The sequence below is a fragment of the Bufo gargarizans genome, chromosome 2, assembly GCF_014858855.1.
Source record: "Bufo gargarizans isolate SCDJY-AF-19 chromosome 2, ASM1485885v1, whole genome shotgun sequence".
Taxonomy (NCBI): domain Eukaryota; kingdom Metazoa; phylum Chordata; class Amphibia; order Anura; family Bufonidae; genus Bufo; species Bufo gargarizans.
The window spans coordinates 200,154,176-200,170,773 of NC_058081.1; the positions used below are offsets into that span (position 1 = coordinate 200,154,176).

Genomic DNA, 16,598 nt, shown 5'->3' on the forward strand with positions numbered 1-16,598 from the left:
TGATGTACTCAGCCCTTTGACCCCACAGGCATTTCATAAAATTTAGAAACACTTAGCTGTGAAAAAAATGAAAAATCTATTTCTTCCAATAAAATGTTGCATAAATGCCAATTTTTTATATTTTCACAAGGAGTAATGTAACGGTAAAAAAAGCAGCCCACAATTTGTTACCCACTTTCTGCGGAACTCAGCTACACCCCAATATGTGGTCGTTAACTGCTGTAGGGTTCACAAGAAAAAGCACCATGTGCATTTGAGGACTAGTTTGGTGATTTATTACAGCACTGACCGACAACTGCAGAGGCTCAGAGGTGAAATAAAAAAAGAAACCCTCAAGAAGTGACTCATTTTAGAAACCAGACCCCTCACTAAATTTACCAAGGAGTCGAGTGAGCATTTTTATCCCACAGTAGTTTTGTAAAAAGGAAATCACAGCTGACCGATGGTGCATACTGAAAATAGCAATTTTTCCACAGACAGTACTGAACATGTTGTGCCCATCGTGTGCCAGTGTAAAAAGCAAGCCCTCTTATGCTGTGTGTCCTGAGTTTAGAAACACCCTACATGTGGCCCTATTCTTTTGCATGAACTTATGAGAGGGCTCAGGAGTAAATGAGCACCATGTGCATTTGAGGACCACTGTGGTGATTTATCCATTTTGTACTGACAACTGTAAAGGTTCTGGGGTGAAATAATAATTGCAACCCTGAGAAGTGACCACATTTTGGAAACTACGCCCATTAAGGGGTGCCACAAGAATAAATAAGCAGTAAACCGTACAATGTGAAAATGAGTTTTCAACAGATGGGGCATTTTAGTGCCCAATATGTTGTGCCCAGCGTGTACCATCTGAGACACACCACACCCTTTAAATTGTTAACAGGGTTCCATGGGTACTGAAATGCTATATATGTGGGCATAGACTGCAGGGTTCAGAAGGGAAAGAGCACCTTTTGGCTTTTTCAGCGCAGATTTGAAAAGATTTGATTTACGGGCACAATGTTTTTTTGGACAGCCTCTGCATTATTTTTTTTTTTTCTATGTGAGGGCTTATTTTTATGTAGGATGAATTGCCATTATCACTCCTACTACCTTGGGTACATACAGGTCCTTCTAAAAAAATTAGCATATTGTGATAAAGTTCATTATTTTCTGTAATGTACTGATAAACATTAGACTTTCATATATTTTAGATTCATTACACGCAACTGAAGTAGTTCAAGCCTTTTATTGTTTTAATATTGATGATTTTGGCATACAGCTCATGAAAACCCAAAATTCCTATCTAAAAAAATTAGCATATTTCATCCGACCAATAAAAGAAAAGTGTTTTTAATACAAAAAAAAGCCAACCTTCAAATAATTATGTTCAGTTATGCACTCAATACTTGGTCGGGAATCCTTTTGCAGAAATGACTGCTTCAATGCGGCGTGGCATGGAGGCAATCAGCCTGTGGCACTGCTGAGGTGTTATGGAGGCCCAGGATCCTTCGATAGCGGCCTTAAGCTCATCCAGAGTGTTGGGTCTTGCGTCTCTCAACTTTCTCTTCCCAATATCCCACAGATTCTCTATGAGGTTCAGGTTAGGAGAGTTGGCAGGCCAATTGAGCACAGTAATACCATGGTCAGTAAACCATTTACCAGTGGTTTTGGCACTGTGAGCAGGTGCCAGGTCGTGCTGAAAAATGAAATCTTCATCTCCATAAAGCTTTTCAGCAGATGGAAGCATGAAGTGCTCCAAAATCTCCTGATAGCTAGCTGCATTGACCCTGCCCTTGATAAAACACAGTGGACCAACACCAGCAGCTGACATGGCACCCCAGACCATCACCGACTGTGGGGACTTGACACTGGACTTCAGGCATTTTGGCATTTCCCTCTCCCCAGTCTTCCTCCAGACTCTGGCACCTTGATTTCCGAATGACATGCAAAATTTGCTTTCATCCGAAAAAAGTACTTTGGACCACTGAGCAACAGTCCAGTGCTGCTTCTCTGTAGCCCAGGTCAGGCGCTTCTGCCGCTGTTTCTGGTTCAAAAGTGGCTTGACCTGGGGAATGCGGCACCTGTAGCCCATTTCCTGCACACGCCTGTACACGGTGGCTCTGGATGTTTCTACTCCAGACTCAGTCCACTGCTTCCGCAGCTCCCCCAAGGTCTAGAATCGGTCCTTCTCCACAATCTTCCTCAGGGTCCGGTCACCTCTTCTCGTTGTGCAGCGTTTTCTGCCATACTTTTTCCTTCCCACAGACTTCCCACTGAGGTGCATTGATACAGCACTCTGGGAACAGCCTATTCGTTCAGAAATTTCTTTCTGTGTCTTACCCTCTTGCTTGAGGGTGTCAATGATGGCCTTCTGGACAGCAATCAGGTCGGCAGTCTTACCCATGATTGCGGTTTTGAGTAATGAACCAGGCTGGGAGTTTTTAAAAGCCTCAGGAATCTTTTGCAGGTGTTTAGAGTTAATTAGTTGATTCAGATGATTAGGTTAATAGCTCGTTTAGAGAACCTTTTCATGATATGCTAATTTTTTTAGATAGGAATTTTGGGTTTTCATGAGCTGTATGCCAAAATCATCAATATTAAAACAATAAAAGGCTTGAACTACTTCAGTTGTGTGTAATGAATCTAAAATATATGAAAGTCTAATGTTTATCAGTACATTACAGAAAATAATGAACTTTATCACAATATGGTAATTTTTTTAGAAGGACCTGTACAACTTTGCAGGATAAAGGAAAGGCAATTCTGTCATTGCTTTTTCGGTTTTATTATTGTAGGGTACACTGAGCAGGAAAAACAACATCTTCTGCTGATCAGTATGATTAAAGAGATACATTTTTATATAGTTTATATATTTTTTTTTACATTTTACCACTTTTACACATTAAAAAAATAATGTTTTTGCATGGCTATTTTCTGAAAGCCATATTTATTTTTTATATTTCTGGCGATGATCTTTTATGTGTCCTCATTTTTTGCAAGATGAGCTTACATTTTCAATGGTAACATTTTGGTGCATTTATGATTTGTTGAACACTAGCTATAATGATTTTTGGAAGGAGAGATGACCAAAAAAATGGCTGTTCTGGCATTTTATATTTTTTTTTTTTTACTGTGCCCACCTGAGGGGGTAGATCATGTGACATTTTTATAGAGCAGGCTGTTACAGACACGACAATACAAAATATATCATTTTATTTTTATTTTTGTTCAGTTTTACACAATAAAAGCATTTTTGAAAAAAAATTATATTTTTGTGACGCCATATATTTATTTTACATGGTTGCTCTGCTTTTAAGGTACTTTGCTTGAGGGTCACACGACAATGTATACATTCCTGGTGTCAGTATACCCAGTGATTACAATACCCCAACTTTCCCCTAATGCTTATTTTCTGCTAAATATTGTTGTACAGCCTGAGTTTTAAAAATATAAAAGCAATGGAGATTGTGGAGAGAGGTGATTTACAGTAATGGAACATAGCATGCGAATAAGGTCTTCTCTTCTGTTTTGTGCTGTTACCTCACTGCCAGCAGTGGAAGTGCCCGGGATCTAGGTCACATATTGATTATGGGAAATACATCTCCTTCCATGGGGCTGTCAGTGGTCAGGTTACACGGGAAGAGAATACAAAATCAATGCACAAAATGGGATACATCTCTGGGCAATCGATATTCTTTGTTCTGTACGGCCATGAATAAACCATCACATGGCCTCTGCTGGCTCGGAGCTCAGTGCTCTTGCTGTGGGACAGGATGATGTAGCATGCGAGAACCTGTTGTTGTATTCCTTATATCTCTATATATCCCAACATTTCAAGCAGATGCACATTACACGTATCATACCTCAGTGATATATAGAGGTAAAAGTGTAAAGAAATCGAGGACTGCTAAAGGGTTGCAAGTATGTGGACTAAATGTAGCCATACACTTAAGTCCGATGTCAGCCGAACCCAACGGTTTCAGTGGGACCGATCAAACATCTAATATGTAGAAAATGTTCATTCGGCATAATGTTGGGGGGCTCAAAAGGATTGACTTGTTGAATTTCAGCATGTCTGATCCTTTGTTCTTAAGAAATAAAAAACAATGCAGGAGTCTAGCAGCGGCTAATTCCCCTATACCAGTGATGGCAAACCTTTTACAGACCGAGTGCCCAAACGGCAACTTAAAACCCACTTATTTATCGCGAGGTACCAACACGGCAATTTAACCTGAACACTACAGTCCAATATAGTATATCTTCCATGTACTTTTTCATTTAGCTATAATAGCTGGCCTGCGTTCAGTGCGCTGCCTGTGCTGTTCATAGTGCGCCCTGCACTGATGAATGGCAGGAGAAGTCTAAGGCATATTGGTACACCATAGACATATTCCAGGGTGCGGCTGCCCACAGAGAGGGTTCTGGGTGCCGCCTATGGCACCCGTGCCTTTGGGCCCCCACTTCTTATACCCATTGAATATACATACACAGCATATGTGTGTATGGGAAGATCAGGAGGAGTAGCTGCCGGCTGAGCTCATTCAGCTACCTCAACTTCTCCATGTATAGCAGACAAGCACTTTCCTCCTCACTTTTTGCAGGACTTTCTGCATGATCCTGACACAGACAGTCTTTGTGAAATCCTACCGAGAACAAAGGGGTTAATTTCCTCATTTTCAGGTGGGGGGCCAGGGTTTAGCAAATCTATTTGTCTTAGGTCCCTTTTACACAGGCGAGTATTCCACGCGGCTGCAATGCGTGATGTGAACGCATTGCACCCGCACTGAATCCGGACCCATTCGTTTCTATGGGGCTGTGCACACGAGCGGTGATTTTCACGCACCACTTATGCGTTGCGTGAAAATCGCAGCATGTTCTATATTGTGCGTTGCGGTGCGATAATCCACGCAACGCAGGCCCCATAGAAGTGAATAGGGCTGCGTGAAAATCGCAAGCATCCGCAAGCAAGTGCGGATGCGGTGCGATTTTCACGCACGGTTGCTAGGAGACGATCGGGATGGAGACCCAATCATTTTATTATTTTCCCCTATAACATGGTTATAAGGGAAAATAATAGCATTCTGAATACAGAATGCATAGTGAAATAGCACTGGAGGGGTTAAAAAAAAAAATCAAATTTTTTCTTAACTCACCTTAATCCACTTGCTCGTGCAGCCCGGTATCTCTCCTGTCTCTTTCTTTGCTGATTGCAGTCAAAGGACCTGTGGTGATGTCACTCCGGTCATCACATGATCCATCACCATGGTAAAAGATCATGTGACGGACCATGTGATGACCAGAGTGATGTCACCACAGGTCCTTTGACTGCAATCAGCAAAGAAAGAGACAGGAGAGATGCCGGGCTGCGCGAGCAAGTGGATTAAGGTGAGTTTAATTATTTATATTTTTTTTTAACCCCTCCAGCGCTATTGTACTATGCATTCTGTATTCAGAATGCTATTATTTTCCCTTATAACCATGTTATAAGGGAAAATAATGCAATCTACAGAACACCGATCCCAAGCCCGAACTTCTGTGAAGAAGTTCGGGTTTGGGTACTAAACATGCGCGATTTTTCTCACGAGCGTGCAAAACGCATTACAATGTTTTGCACTCGCGCAGAAAAATCGCGCATGTTCCAGCAACGCACCCGCACCTTTTCCCACAACGCCCATGTCAAACCATCCTTACTGCGGGGAGGCTCCTGCTCCAGCCACTTGTCTTATAACCTGTCACAGAACTGTGACAAGGAGGAGGGGGGACATGGTTGACCGAGAGAACATTTGTTTGTCTGTTTTTCAGTTTACATGTATTTTGACCCAAAATAGGACATGGAAAGGAGGGGATAATGGGAGGAATGGCTGGGAGATGTTTTTAGCTTTCCTTAAAGGGAATGTATCATGAGAAAATGACCTATTGCTTGTATCATGAGAAAATGACCTAATTGCTTAAAGTTTTTTGTGTTATAACGTATTGTTTTAAGAATTTTTATTGACATTTTTACTAACTTTATAGTTATTATCTACATTTGCAAATTTTACAGGGGTCACTTAGCCTTATCATAGACTAACAATACCTGATCTGTCCAGATAACTTCTCAGCAGTCATCTCATTACCTTCACAGGATCCTTCATTCACAATAGATCACGGGGACAGCTTGCTCCCTCCCCCTCCCTGCACAATTACCTCTGCACACCTCATATCTAGAACACTTTGCCAGAAAAGTCATTGGGTCACCTCCAGTCTACAGTTTCCAGTGTCCAATCGGCAGCTGTAAAACATAGTTCAGCAAGATGGTTTTTCACATAAAAATGTAATCAGAAATTAAAAACAGATTAGAAAAAAAAAATGGTTTCATTAGCAAAAAATTAGATGACACATTCCCTTTAACATTCCCTTTAAGAAAAAAAAACGTTGCATGCATTAGAAACTATTCAGCTGCATTATGGATACTGAATAGTGACTAAAATCTGGCTGTCGCAGTCCGACATGCAAGTGGTATATTATGTGTCATTCAGCAATAATAGGATGCCAACAAAGGTTACTAATATGTTATCTCCAGGCTGGCCCCTCTATCCAGGTTAGGCTACTTTCACCCTAGCGTTCGGGGCTCCGCTTGTGAGTTCCGTTTGAAGGCTCTCACAAGCGGCCCCGAACGGATCCGTCCATGGTGGATAAAAATCAATGATTTAAAAAAAAATAATAATCTAAAAAAATTGGATTTTTTTTAATTTAAATCAGATTTTTTTTTAATATAAAATGCTTTTTGAGGAAAATATATTACCATCCAAAGGTTATTTTATTATGAAATAAAGATTACTTTTTTAATTATGTAGAATAAGGCTGTATATGTTTACATTTTTGTTAAATTCCATTAATCCATTCACAATGTCATGCTCTTCCAGAGGTTTTTGTAAGATTACTGGGCATTTTCTCTGCCTACAAGATATTATCACAGATGCTTGGTTTAATTTTGGAGTTCTCAAAACTGAATTTATAACATGAAAAGAGTTGAGAAAAAGATCTTAATTCCTAACTTCTACAAACCTATAAATACAGAATCAACCCCTTCAGTGCTAAGTTTAAAGTTCAGTGAATAGAATATAAACAATATTTTTCTGATTGTTTGGAGTTGAATAGATCTGCACAAGAAGAAAGTGAAACTAAGTGTAAGGAGGAAAAGGCAAGCAGACAAGGAGTACTACAAAATGAAAGTGAAACTTTCTGAGCACAGTACTGCACAGCCACAGACAGACAAGTCTTTGGATCTTTTTGTGTGTATGACCTGAGGTTTATCACATTCTTTCCTTGGAGGAAAAAAACTATAATGGCAGCAGGCCGTAAAAGAGACCCAGAAAAATTGTCCAAATATGAATCTTTATGTAAAAAACTATGATTTAAATCAAGCCTTACTGACTAGTGATTTAAATCGTGATTTAAATCAAATCCACCCTGGATCCGTCCAGCCCTAATGCATTCTGAGTGAATGCGGATCCACTCAGAATGCATCAGTCTGGCACCGTCTGTCCTCCGCTCCGCTCAGCAGGCGGACACCTGGCCGTGCGGAGGCAAACAGATCTGTCCAGAGTTACAATGGAAGTCAATGGGGGAGGATTCGTTCGAAGGTGACACAATATGGTGCATTTTTCAAACGGATCCGCCCCCCATTGACTTTCAATGTAAAGTCTGGACGGATCCGTCTGAATAGAAATTGTACTTAGACTTTTTTAGTAAAATATAATGCAGACGGTTCCGTCTGAACGGATACCATCGTCTGCATTATAGGAGCGGATCCGTCTGTACAAATACCAGACGGATCCGCTCCGAACAAAAGTGTGAAAGTAGCCTTAGAAGGTGGCTTTATGAAATATAGTCGGTCTTCATGGAGAATTGTCTTTCACTGCTCACATAAACCATGTTTTCACCTGGGAAAGTAACAAATTGAGTATGGATATGTAGGTACTCAAGTGCTATAGTGTGAGGCCTTCAATGCTGTGGATTTTTTGCATTTTCCATGACTGAAAATCAGTTCCAGTCACCTGCATGGGCCCTGAAGATGTCCATGTGCTCTCACCTCATTCAAGTGATTGGAACTGATTTTCAGCTGCGGAAAATTCTGCAGCAAAATCCGCAGTGTGTGAGTGCACCCTGAAAATCTCGAAAATGTATAATTCTAGATAATCCTCACTGTGCTCAGCAGAGAAAATGACTCTGAATGCTTTGTTTTTTTCACAGGGAAAGCCAAGTGGCCATGTGGAAAACCTAAGCGAGGAACCCATGGAGCGCACAAACCTCCTAAACCGGTAATTTTCACCTTTAGTGGTGGGCGAGGTGGTAACCCCGGGGTCACATGGAGCGCTCAAAGGCTAAGGCTACTTTCACACTGGTGTTTTGGCTTTCCATTTGTGAGATCCTGATCAGGGCTCTCACAAGCTGTCCAAAACGGATCAGTTTTGCCCTAATGCGTTATGAATGAATAAGGATCCGCTCAGAATGCATCAATTTGCCTCCGTTCAGTCTCCATTCCTCTCTGGAGGTGGACACCAAAACGCTGCCTGCAGCGTTCTGCTGTCCGCTTGACGAAACTGAGCCAAACGGATCCGTCCTGGCACACAATGTAAGTCATTGGGGACGGAGCCGTTTTCTATGACACAATCTGGCACAATAGAAAACTGATCCGTTCCCCATTGACTTTTAATGGTGTTCAAGACGGATCCGTCTTGGCTATGTTAAAGATAATACAAACGGATCAGTTCTGAACGGATGCAGACGGTTGTATTATCTGAACGGATCCGTCTGTGCAGATCCATGACCGATCCACACTAAACGCGACTGTGAAAGTAGCCTAAACCTGCTCCCGTCTTTTCCTGGTTATTATATAGTATGTTGCAGTGGAGCAGTGGCCACAACTTTGCAGCCACCATCCGGAAGAGGCAACGGCCACATCATAGATCCTACTATAGGGCATGTTTTGGTAGTGATATTATTTTTAGTGTGGAAAATTGTTCATATCTTGTAAAACATATTTTATAAAAAAAAGTAGGCGGACAGATTTAAAGCAGCTCTGTGAGCCGAATTAACCCTACCCTACAAGGCATGACGCTGATTAAAACGATACCTGTCTTATGTCTATTGGTGGTATCGTGGAGAAAATTGAATGATGCAAATGAACTATTCATGTACCGCTCCAGCGACGCCCCTCTGCTATTAATTACAGCCCTAGAACGCACTCATGTCCAGAAGGGCACGTGCGCACTACATCTTTGCTTGTCGGGATGAAGCCGAAGATATTGTGCGCATGCACCGTTCTGGACATGAGTGCCATCTAGGGGCGTCATTATGGAAAACCGGAGAAAAAAACACAATGCAACAGCACTCTGCAAAATAAAGTACAATAATGCCATAGTTATAGAAAATATACTGGTAAATTTGAGATTCTTGGCAAATACATTTTGTACAAAATTATTTGGGCCCGTCTGCCACACGTCAAGGTGATCTCTGTAAGATGGGAACCTAACACTAAATACTACCTGTTATGTGCCATAATGGCCACCATAAAATTCAGGGAGTGCAGGTTCCACATGCATGCTGGGTCCATTCTGCTTTTTATCCTTTTTGGTGCCAAAATGGCCTCCATTAAATTTAGGTGATGCAGGTTCCAACATGCATGCTGAGCCCACTCTATACCTCTTCTGGTGCCAGACAGCTTCCAGTGAGTGCAGGGAGAGCAGGCTACAGCTTTAGGCCTCATGCACACGACCGGTTTTTTTTTTGTGGTCCGCAAAAACGGGTTTCGTGATCCGTGTCCGTTTTTTCTTCCGTGGGTCTTCCTTGATTTTTGGAGATCCACGGACATGAAGGAAAGTAAAAAAAAAAATCGTTTTGGTGTCCGCCTGGCCGTGCGGACCCAAACGGATCCGTCCTGACTTACAATGCAAGTCAATGGGGACGGATCCGTTTGACGTTGACACAATATGGTGCAATTGCAAACGGATCCGTCCCCAATTGACTTTCAATGTAAAGTCAGGAGTCCCTATTATACCATCGGATCGGAGTTTTCTCCAATCCGATGGTATATTTTAACTTGAAGCGTCCCCATCACCATGGGAACGCCTCTATGTTAGAATATATTATCGGATTTGAGTTAGATCGTGAAACTCAGATCCGACAGTATATTCTAACACAGAGGCGTTCCCATAGTGATGGGGACGCTTCAAGTTAGAATATCCTACGAACTGTGTACATGACTGCCCCCTGCTGCCTGGCAGCACCCGATCTCTTACAGGGGGCTGTGATCCGCACAATTAACCCGTCAGGTGCTGCACCTGAGGGGTTAATTGTGCTTATCATAGCCCCCTGTAAGAAATCAGGTGCTGCCAGGCAGGAGGGGGCAGACCCCCCTCCCTCCCCTGTATTACATTCATTGGTGGCCAGTGCGGCCCCCCTCCCTCCCCAATATTATATTCATTGGTGGCCAGTGCGGCCTCCCCTCTCCCCCCCCACCTAATTAAAATCACGTTCCCCCATCATTGGTGGCCAGTGCGACCTCACAATCATGTTCCCCCATCATTGGTGGCCAGTGCGGCCTCACCTCTCCGCCCCCCCAGGTTAAAATCACGTTCCCCCATCATTGGTGGCCAGTGCGGCCTCCCCCCCCCTTATTAAGATAACGTTCCCCCATCATTGGTGGCCAGTGCGGCCTCCCCTCCCCCCCCCCTTATTAAGATCACGTTCCCCCATCATTGGTGGCCAGTGCGGCCTCCCCCCCCCCCCTTATTAAGATCACGTTCCACCATCATTGGTGGCCAGTGCGGCCTCACCTCTCCCCCCCCTCCCTAGTTAAAATCACCTTCCCCCATCATTGGTGGCAGCGGAGAGTTCCGATCGGAGTCCCAGTTTAATCGCTGGGGCTCGGATCGGTAACCATGGCAACCAGGACGCTACTGCAGTCCTGGTTGCCATGGTTACTTAGCAATTTTTAGAAGCATTATACTTACCTGCGATGTCTGTGACCGGCCGGGAGCTCCTCCTACTGGTGAAGTGAAAGGTCTGTGCGGCGCATTGCTTATAGCACAGACCTGTCAGTTACCAGTAGGAGGAGTGCCCGGCCGGTCACAGACATTGAAGGTAAGTATAATGCTTCTAAAAATTACTAAGTAACCATGGCAACCAGGACTGCAGTAGCGTCCTGGTTGCCATGGTTACCAATCGGAGCCCCAGCGATTAAACTGGGACTCCGATCGGAACTCTCCGCTGCCACCAATGATGGGGGAAGGTGATTTTAACTAGGGAGGGGGGAGAGGCGAGGCCGCACTGGCCACCATTGATGGGGGAACGTGATTTTAATAAGAGGGGGGGGGAGGGGAGGCCGCACTGGCCACCAATGATGGGGGAACGTGATTTTAACCTGGGGGGGGGGGGGGGCGGAGAGGTGAGGCCGCACTGGCCACCAATGATGGGGGAACGTGATTGTGAGGCCGCACTGGCCACCAATGATGGGGGAACGTGATTTTAACTAGGGGGGGAGAGGGGAGGCCGCACTGGCCACCAATTAATATAATATTGGGGCGGGAGGGAGGGGGGGCCACACTGGCCACCAATGAATGTAATACAGGGGAGGGAGGGGGGTCTGCCCCCTCCTGCCTGGCAGCACCTGATCTCTTACAGGGGGCTATGATACGCACAATCAACCCCTCAGGTGCAGCACCTGAGGGGTAATTGTGCAGATCACAGCGCCCTGTAAGAGATCGGGTGCTGCCAGGCAGCAGGGGGCAGTCATGTACACAGTTCGTAGGATATTCTAACTTGAAGCTTCCCCATCACTATGGGAACGCCTCTGTGTTAGAATATACTGTCGGATCTGAGTTTTCACGAAGTGAAAACTCAGCTCTGAAAAAGCTGCGATCCGTCTGTGTGAAAGTAGCCTACGGCCACGGATCACGGACGCGGATGCCAATCTTGTGTGCATCCGTTTTTTTTCACGGACCCATTGACTTGAATGGGTCAGTGTACCGTTGTCCGTCAAATAATCAGGACAGGTCATATTTTTTTGACGGACAGGAAACACGGATCACGGCCGCTGATGAACAACGGTGCATTTTACGAGTTTCCAACTGACCCATTGAAAGTCAATGGGTCCGGAGAAAATCACGGAAGACGGAACAACGGCCACGAATGCACACAACGGTCGTGTGCATGAGGCCTTATACTTACACTAATTAAAGTCAGCCTATGGGGCAGACAGGCTGGTCACGGGTGCAAGACTAACTGGAGTCAGCCACAACTCCAGTACAAACTGCAAAGAAAAAGGGGGTCATTCAGCATATCCCAATGCGCAGATGCGCGCTGCCATGGCTAGAAACACAAAGAAAAAAACACAATGCAGCAGCACTCTGCAAACACAAATAAAGTACAATAATGCCATAGTTATAGAAAATATACTGGTGCTAATGATTCACTTATTTTGTAAATTTGAGATTTTTGTAAATACATTTTGTACAAAACCACTTGGGCCTGTCTGCCACACGTCAAGGCGATCTCTGTAAGACGGGAACCAAACACTAAATACTACCTGTTATGTTCCATAACGGCCACCATAAAGTTCAGGGAGTGCAGGTTCCACATGCATGCTGGGTCCACTCTGCTTTTTTATCATTTTTGGTGCCAAATTTACAAAATAAGTGTAGCATTAACACCAGAATATTTTCTATAACTATGGCATTATTGTACTTTACTTGGTTTGCAGAGTGCTGTTGAATTGTGTTTTTTTTCTTTGTGTTTCTAGCCATGGCAGTGGCAGTGCGCACCTGCGCATTGGGATGTGCTGACTGACCCCCTTTTTCTTTGCATTATGGAAAACCGGGGCGTCGCTGGAGCAGTGCACATATTGCATAAGCCCGCCTCCTGGTGCTCAAATAGTTAATTTGCATAAGATACATTTTTCTCCGCAATGATACCACTGACAGACATAAGACAGGTATCGTTTTAATCAGCGTCATCAATCCTACCAGACTAAAGCTAGGTCTACACGACGACATGTGTCGCGCGACAGATAGGGCACAACTACACTGCGCGACGATAGTCTATGGTTTCGTAATGTGACATGCTACGACTGCAGCAGTCGTAGAAAAATCCATCTCAAATGGATTTTTTGCGACTGTCGCAGTCGCAGCATGTCACAGTGCAACACCATAGACTATCATTATAAAAAATGTCGCGTGACAAATGTCGTCGTGTAGACCTAGTCTAAATGCCTAGTAGGGTAGGAGTTATCCAAAGATTGACACTTTTCACATGTTTGATCTCTAGGGGTCGACTACTATCACAAGAGCATGAGTCCCCTGGCCCCCATTTGAATTGAGCAATGGTCGAACTTGTTCGATGCCATTCCATTCAAAGGCCTCTTGCACACAAACGTTTTCTTTTTCCGTTTACGTTCCGTTTTTTGCATTCCGTATACGGACCATATACGGAACCATTCATTTCAATGGATTCAGTTTCCATATTTCCGTTTTTCCGTTCCATTCAAAGATAGAATATGTCCTATTATTATCCGCATAACGGACAAGGATAGTACTGTTCTATCAGGGGCCAGCTGTTTCGTTCTTCAAAAAACGTAATGTGCACAGACGTGATCCGTATTTTTTGCGGATCCGTTTTTTGGGGACCGCAAAATACTGAAAAAGCCATACGGTTGTGTGCAAGAGGCCAAAGTCTGTAGGACTGGTGAACATAGTAAGCACTGTATTCCACTGTCTCCGTCAGTCCCATAAAGTTTGATGGTGTATCAATGCTCCATTCAAATGGGGGACATGGGGTCCGTGTTCTCATAATCAGTGGTTCCCAATGCTAGGACCTTCCCAACAATCAGACACTTATCACCTATCCACTGGACTGGTGATAATATTGTGATAACATCTTAACAGACTCCCAATAAATGGCTATCACTGAAATGTATCTTCAAAGAGGACCTGTCACCGACATGTCTGTTTTAGTGACTACTTGCATTCCCCGTGTAATAACTATTTTGGAGCAATTCCTATGGCTCTATGTTGTCAGTTGTTGGGGGTGTGTCCCTGCGCAGTCTCAGGCTCCATTCACACGTCCAAACCGTGTTTTGCGGAGCCGCGGATCCGCAAAACACGAAAGCGGCAATGTGCGTTCCGCATTTTGCGGACCACACATTGCCGGGACTAATAGAATATGCCTGTTCTTGTCTGCAATTGCCCCATAGGAATGAATGGGTCCGCAATTCCGTTCCGCAAAATGCGGAACAAAATTGCGGACGTGTGAATGGAGCCTTACACTTTCCAATCAGTGCTGCCAGTGGCATACTACACAGGGACACCACCCCATCTGGTCACACACTTTTTATAACTTCTCGAAAGAATAAAAGAGCAATGACACAACATAGAGTCATAAAAATAGATGCTCCAGAATTGCTATTACATGGGGAATGCAAGGGAGATGTCAGGAGAGGTGACAGGTCCTCTTTAATTGTCAGATTGGGGTTAGCGTGTACAGGTATGTGAAACCTAGACTATAGAAATCACTCAGATCCCTCCTAGCTCTTCTAGTTTGAACACATTTCCGCACGTACATCATTCTTAGACTATAGCCTATAGCAGTGATGGTGAACCTTTTAGAGACCGAGTGCCCAAACTGCAACCAAATACCCACTTATTTATCGCAAAGTGCCAACACGGCAATTTAACCTGAATACCAATATAGTATATCTTCCATGTACTTTATCATTTAGCTATAATAGCTTAATAGCCTAAATTCAGTGCGCTGCCTGTGCTGTTCATAGTGGGTCCTGTGCTGATGAATGGCAGGAAAAGTCTAAAGCATATTGGTATGCCATAGACTTTTTCCAAGGCGCGTGTGCCCAAAGAGAGGGCTCTGAGTGCCGCCTCTGGCACCCGTGCCATAGGTTCGCCATCACTGGCCTATAGTATGTAATATGGATATTAGCAATGTGATACAATGTCATATTCTAACACAAATGGGACTTTTCCAAGCTGCTTTATAGGATCCATCTACTGGTGACCCCTATTTCTTCCTTGTTTTCTGTGGAAGGGTTAAATAATCCTGTTTAAAGTGCAGTAAACAGAGGAGAGGGATTGCAAGGCAGAAGTTATTTGCTGCGCTGGCATAAGACGCCCGGCTTTACTTAGCGGTGCATTAGTGAGCTCATCACTCATTCTTGCAGCAGGAAGCCGACGCTGGGAGTTCTTGGGGTTGTTGATAGACCCATAATCTCAAGAAGGAAAGATTAATTGTAAGGAGAGGACTGTTTATGATATTTCATGGCTGTCCGAGATAAGCACGTTTATTTTACATTCATTAATCCACAGGGGATAAATCATCACAACAGAAGTTTATTCCTCAATCCCTTTAGGAAATGTTGACTTTGTGGGGTAGAGGGGTTCCCTGGTAATTCTTCGCTTTTGTAGAAATTGACGTGTTAATAATGGAAGATAACCTGACCTTGGTCATTTTACTTTACCCTGCCCTGTTTATGTCATTATGAATGCCACAAAAAGTAATAACTCGGGTTTGGGGCAACTCCGTTTTATCGTTAAATCCTAGTCATGTTTGGAAATGAAGTGACAGTGAATCATGTGTGAAAAGAACTGTAACCTGAATATTCTTTAGATCCTGTGGCAACGAGGAAGCCACAATTTGTACACCTGGCCTTTTTTCCAGTGTATTGGGGCAGATTTACTAGTACTGTCTAACACTGAGACAGCGTAAGCTTAAACGTCCCTGTAAATGGTAATGATGTGATCCTGCCTATGATATGCTATCATGGCTGAGCAGCCTGACAGGAACTCTCACCAATGTGTAGTATATGCTAGAGTGTAGTGTGTAGGGAGGCCCTACTCCCTCACCCCACTAGGCAGCTCTACAAGTGGAGCCAACCAGTCCTGTTCTAGGATAGGTTGCTGGCGGCCATTTTAAATAATTCCTGGAGAACCCCTTTAAGGCGACCATACACATTCAATAGCTGTGGGCTGGGCGATCGTTCAGCCAACAGCTATCTCTCCCGACCCCCTCACAACTCCCTCATATACAATCATATTATGCGCGGCCAAACGTGTATGTGTATTTAATGGGGAGAGGGGCAAAAGCTACCGCCAGACACTTCTGGTGGTGTCTTATCTCTCGGGTGAACAAAAAGCCCAAATATTCATTAGGGCCCTTGCACACGACCGTATGCCCTCTGAGACATACGGTCCATGAGCGGCATTGATCGTGCGCATAGGAGCACACAGTATCATAAATTACAATTATACTGTGCACGTCGGGCTGCCCGCGGTGCTATTGTCCTGCACTCATAAAATCATGTGACTGCGGGACAATAGCCCCGTGAGCAGCCCGACGTACACAGCATCAGGGTCCATTCATACGTCCGTGGTGTATTGCGGATCCGCAATACACCTGACCGGCACCCCCATAGAACTGCCTAGTCTTGTGCGCAATTACGGACAAGAATAGAACATGTTCTATTTTTTCGGGAGCCGCGGACCGAAAGATCGCGGCTGCTCTCCGGAAATGCAGATGCAGACAGCACACTGTGTGCTGTCCGCATCTCTTCCGGACCAATAGAGAAT

The 16,598-nt window shown here is 44.1% G+C and overlaps 1 protein-coding gene across 2 annotated transcripts in view; it reads left to right on the top strand.

The window, feature by feature from the left end:
- The window catches only part of SCAPER (S-phase cyclin A associated protein in the ER), a 284,324-nt gene that overhangs the window by 22,962 nt on the left and 244,764 nt on the right, over window positions 1–16,598 (top strand). For both annotated transcript variants that reach the window (XM_044279884.1, XM_044279885.1), the window contains exon 3: window positions 8,218–8,285. In XM_044279884.1, the coding sequence (XP_044135819.1) occupies window positions 8,218–8,285 (68 nt within the window). The remainder of the gene's footprint in view (window positions 1–8,217; window positions 8,286–16,598) is intronic.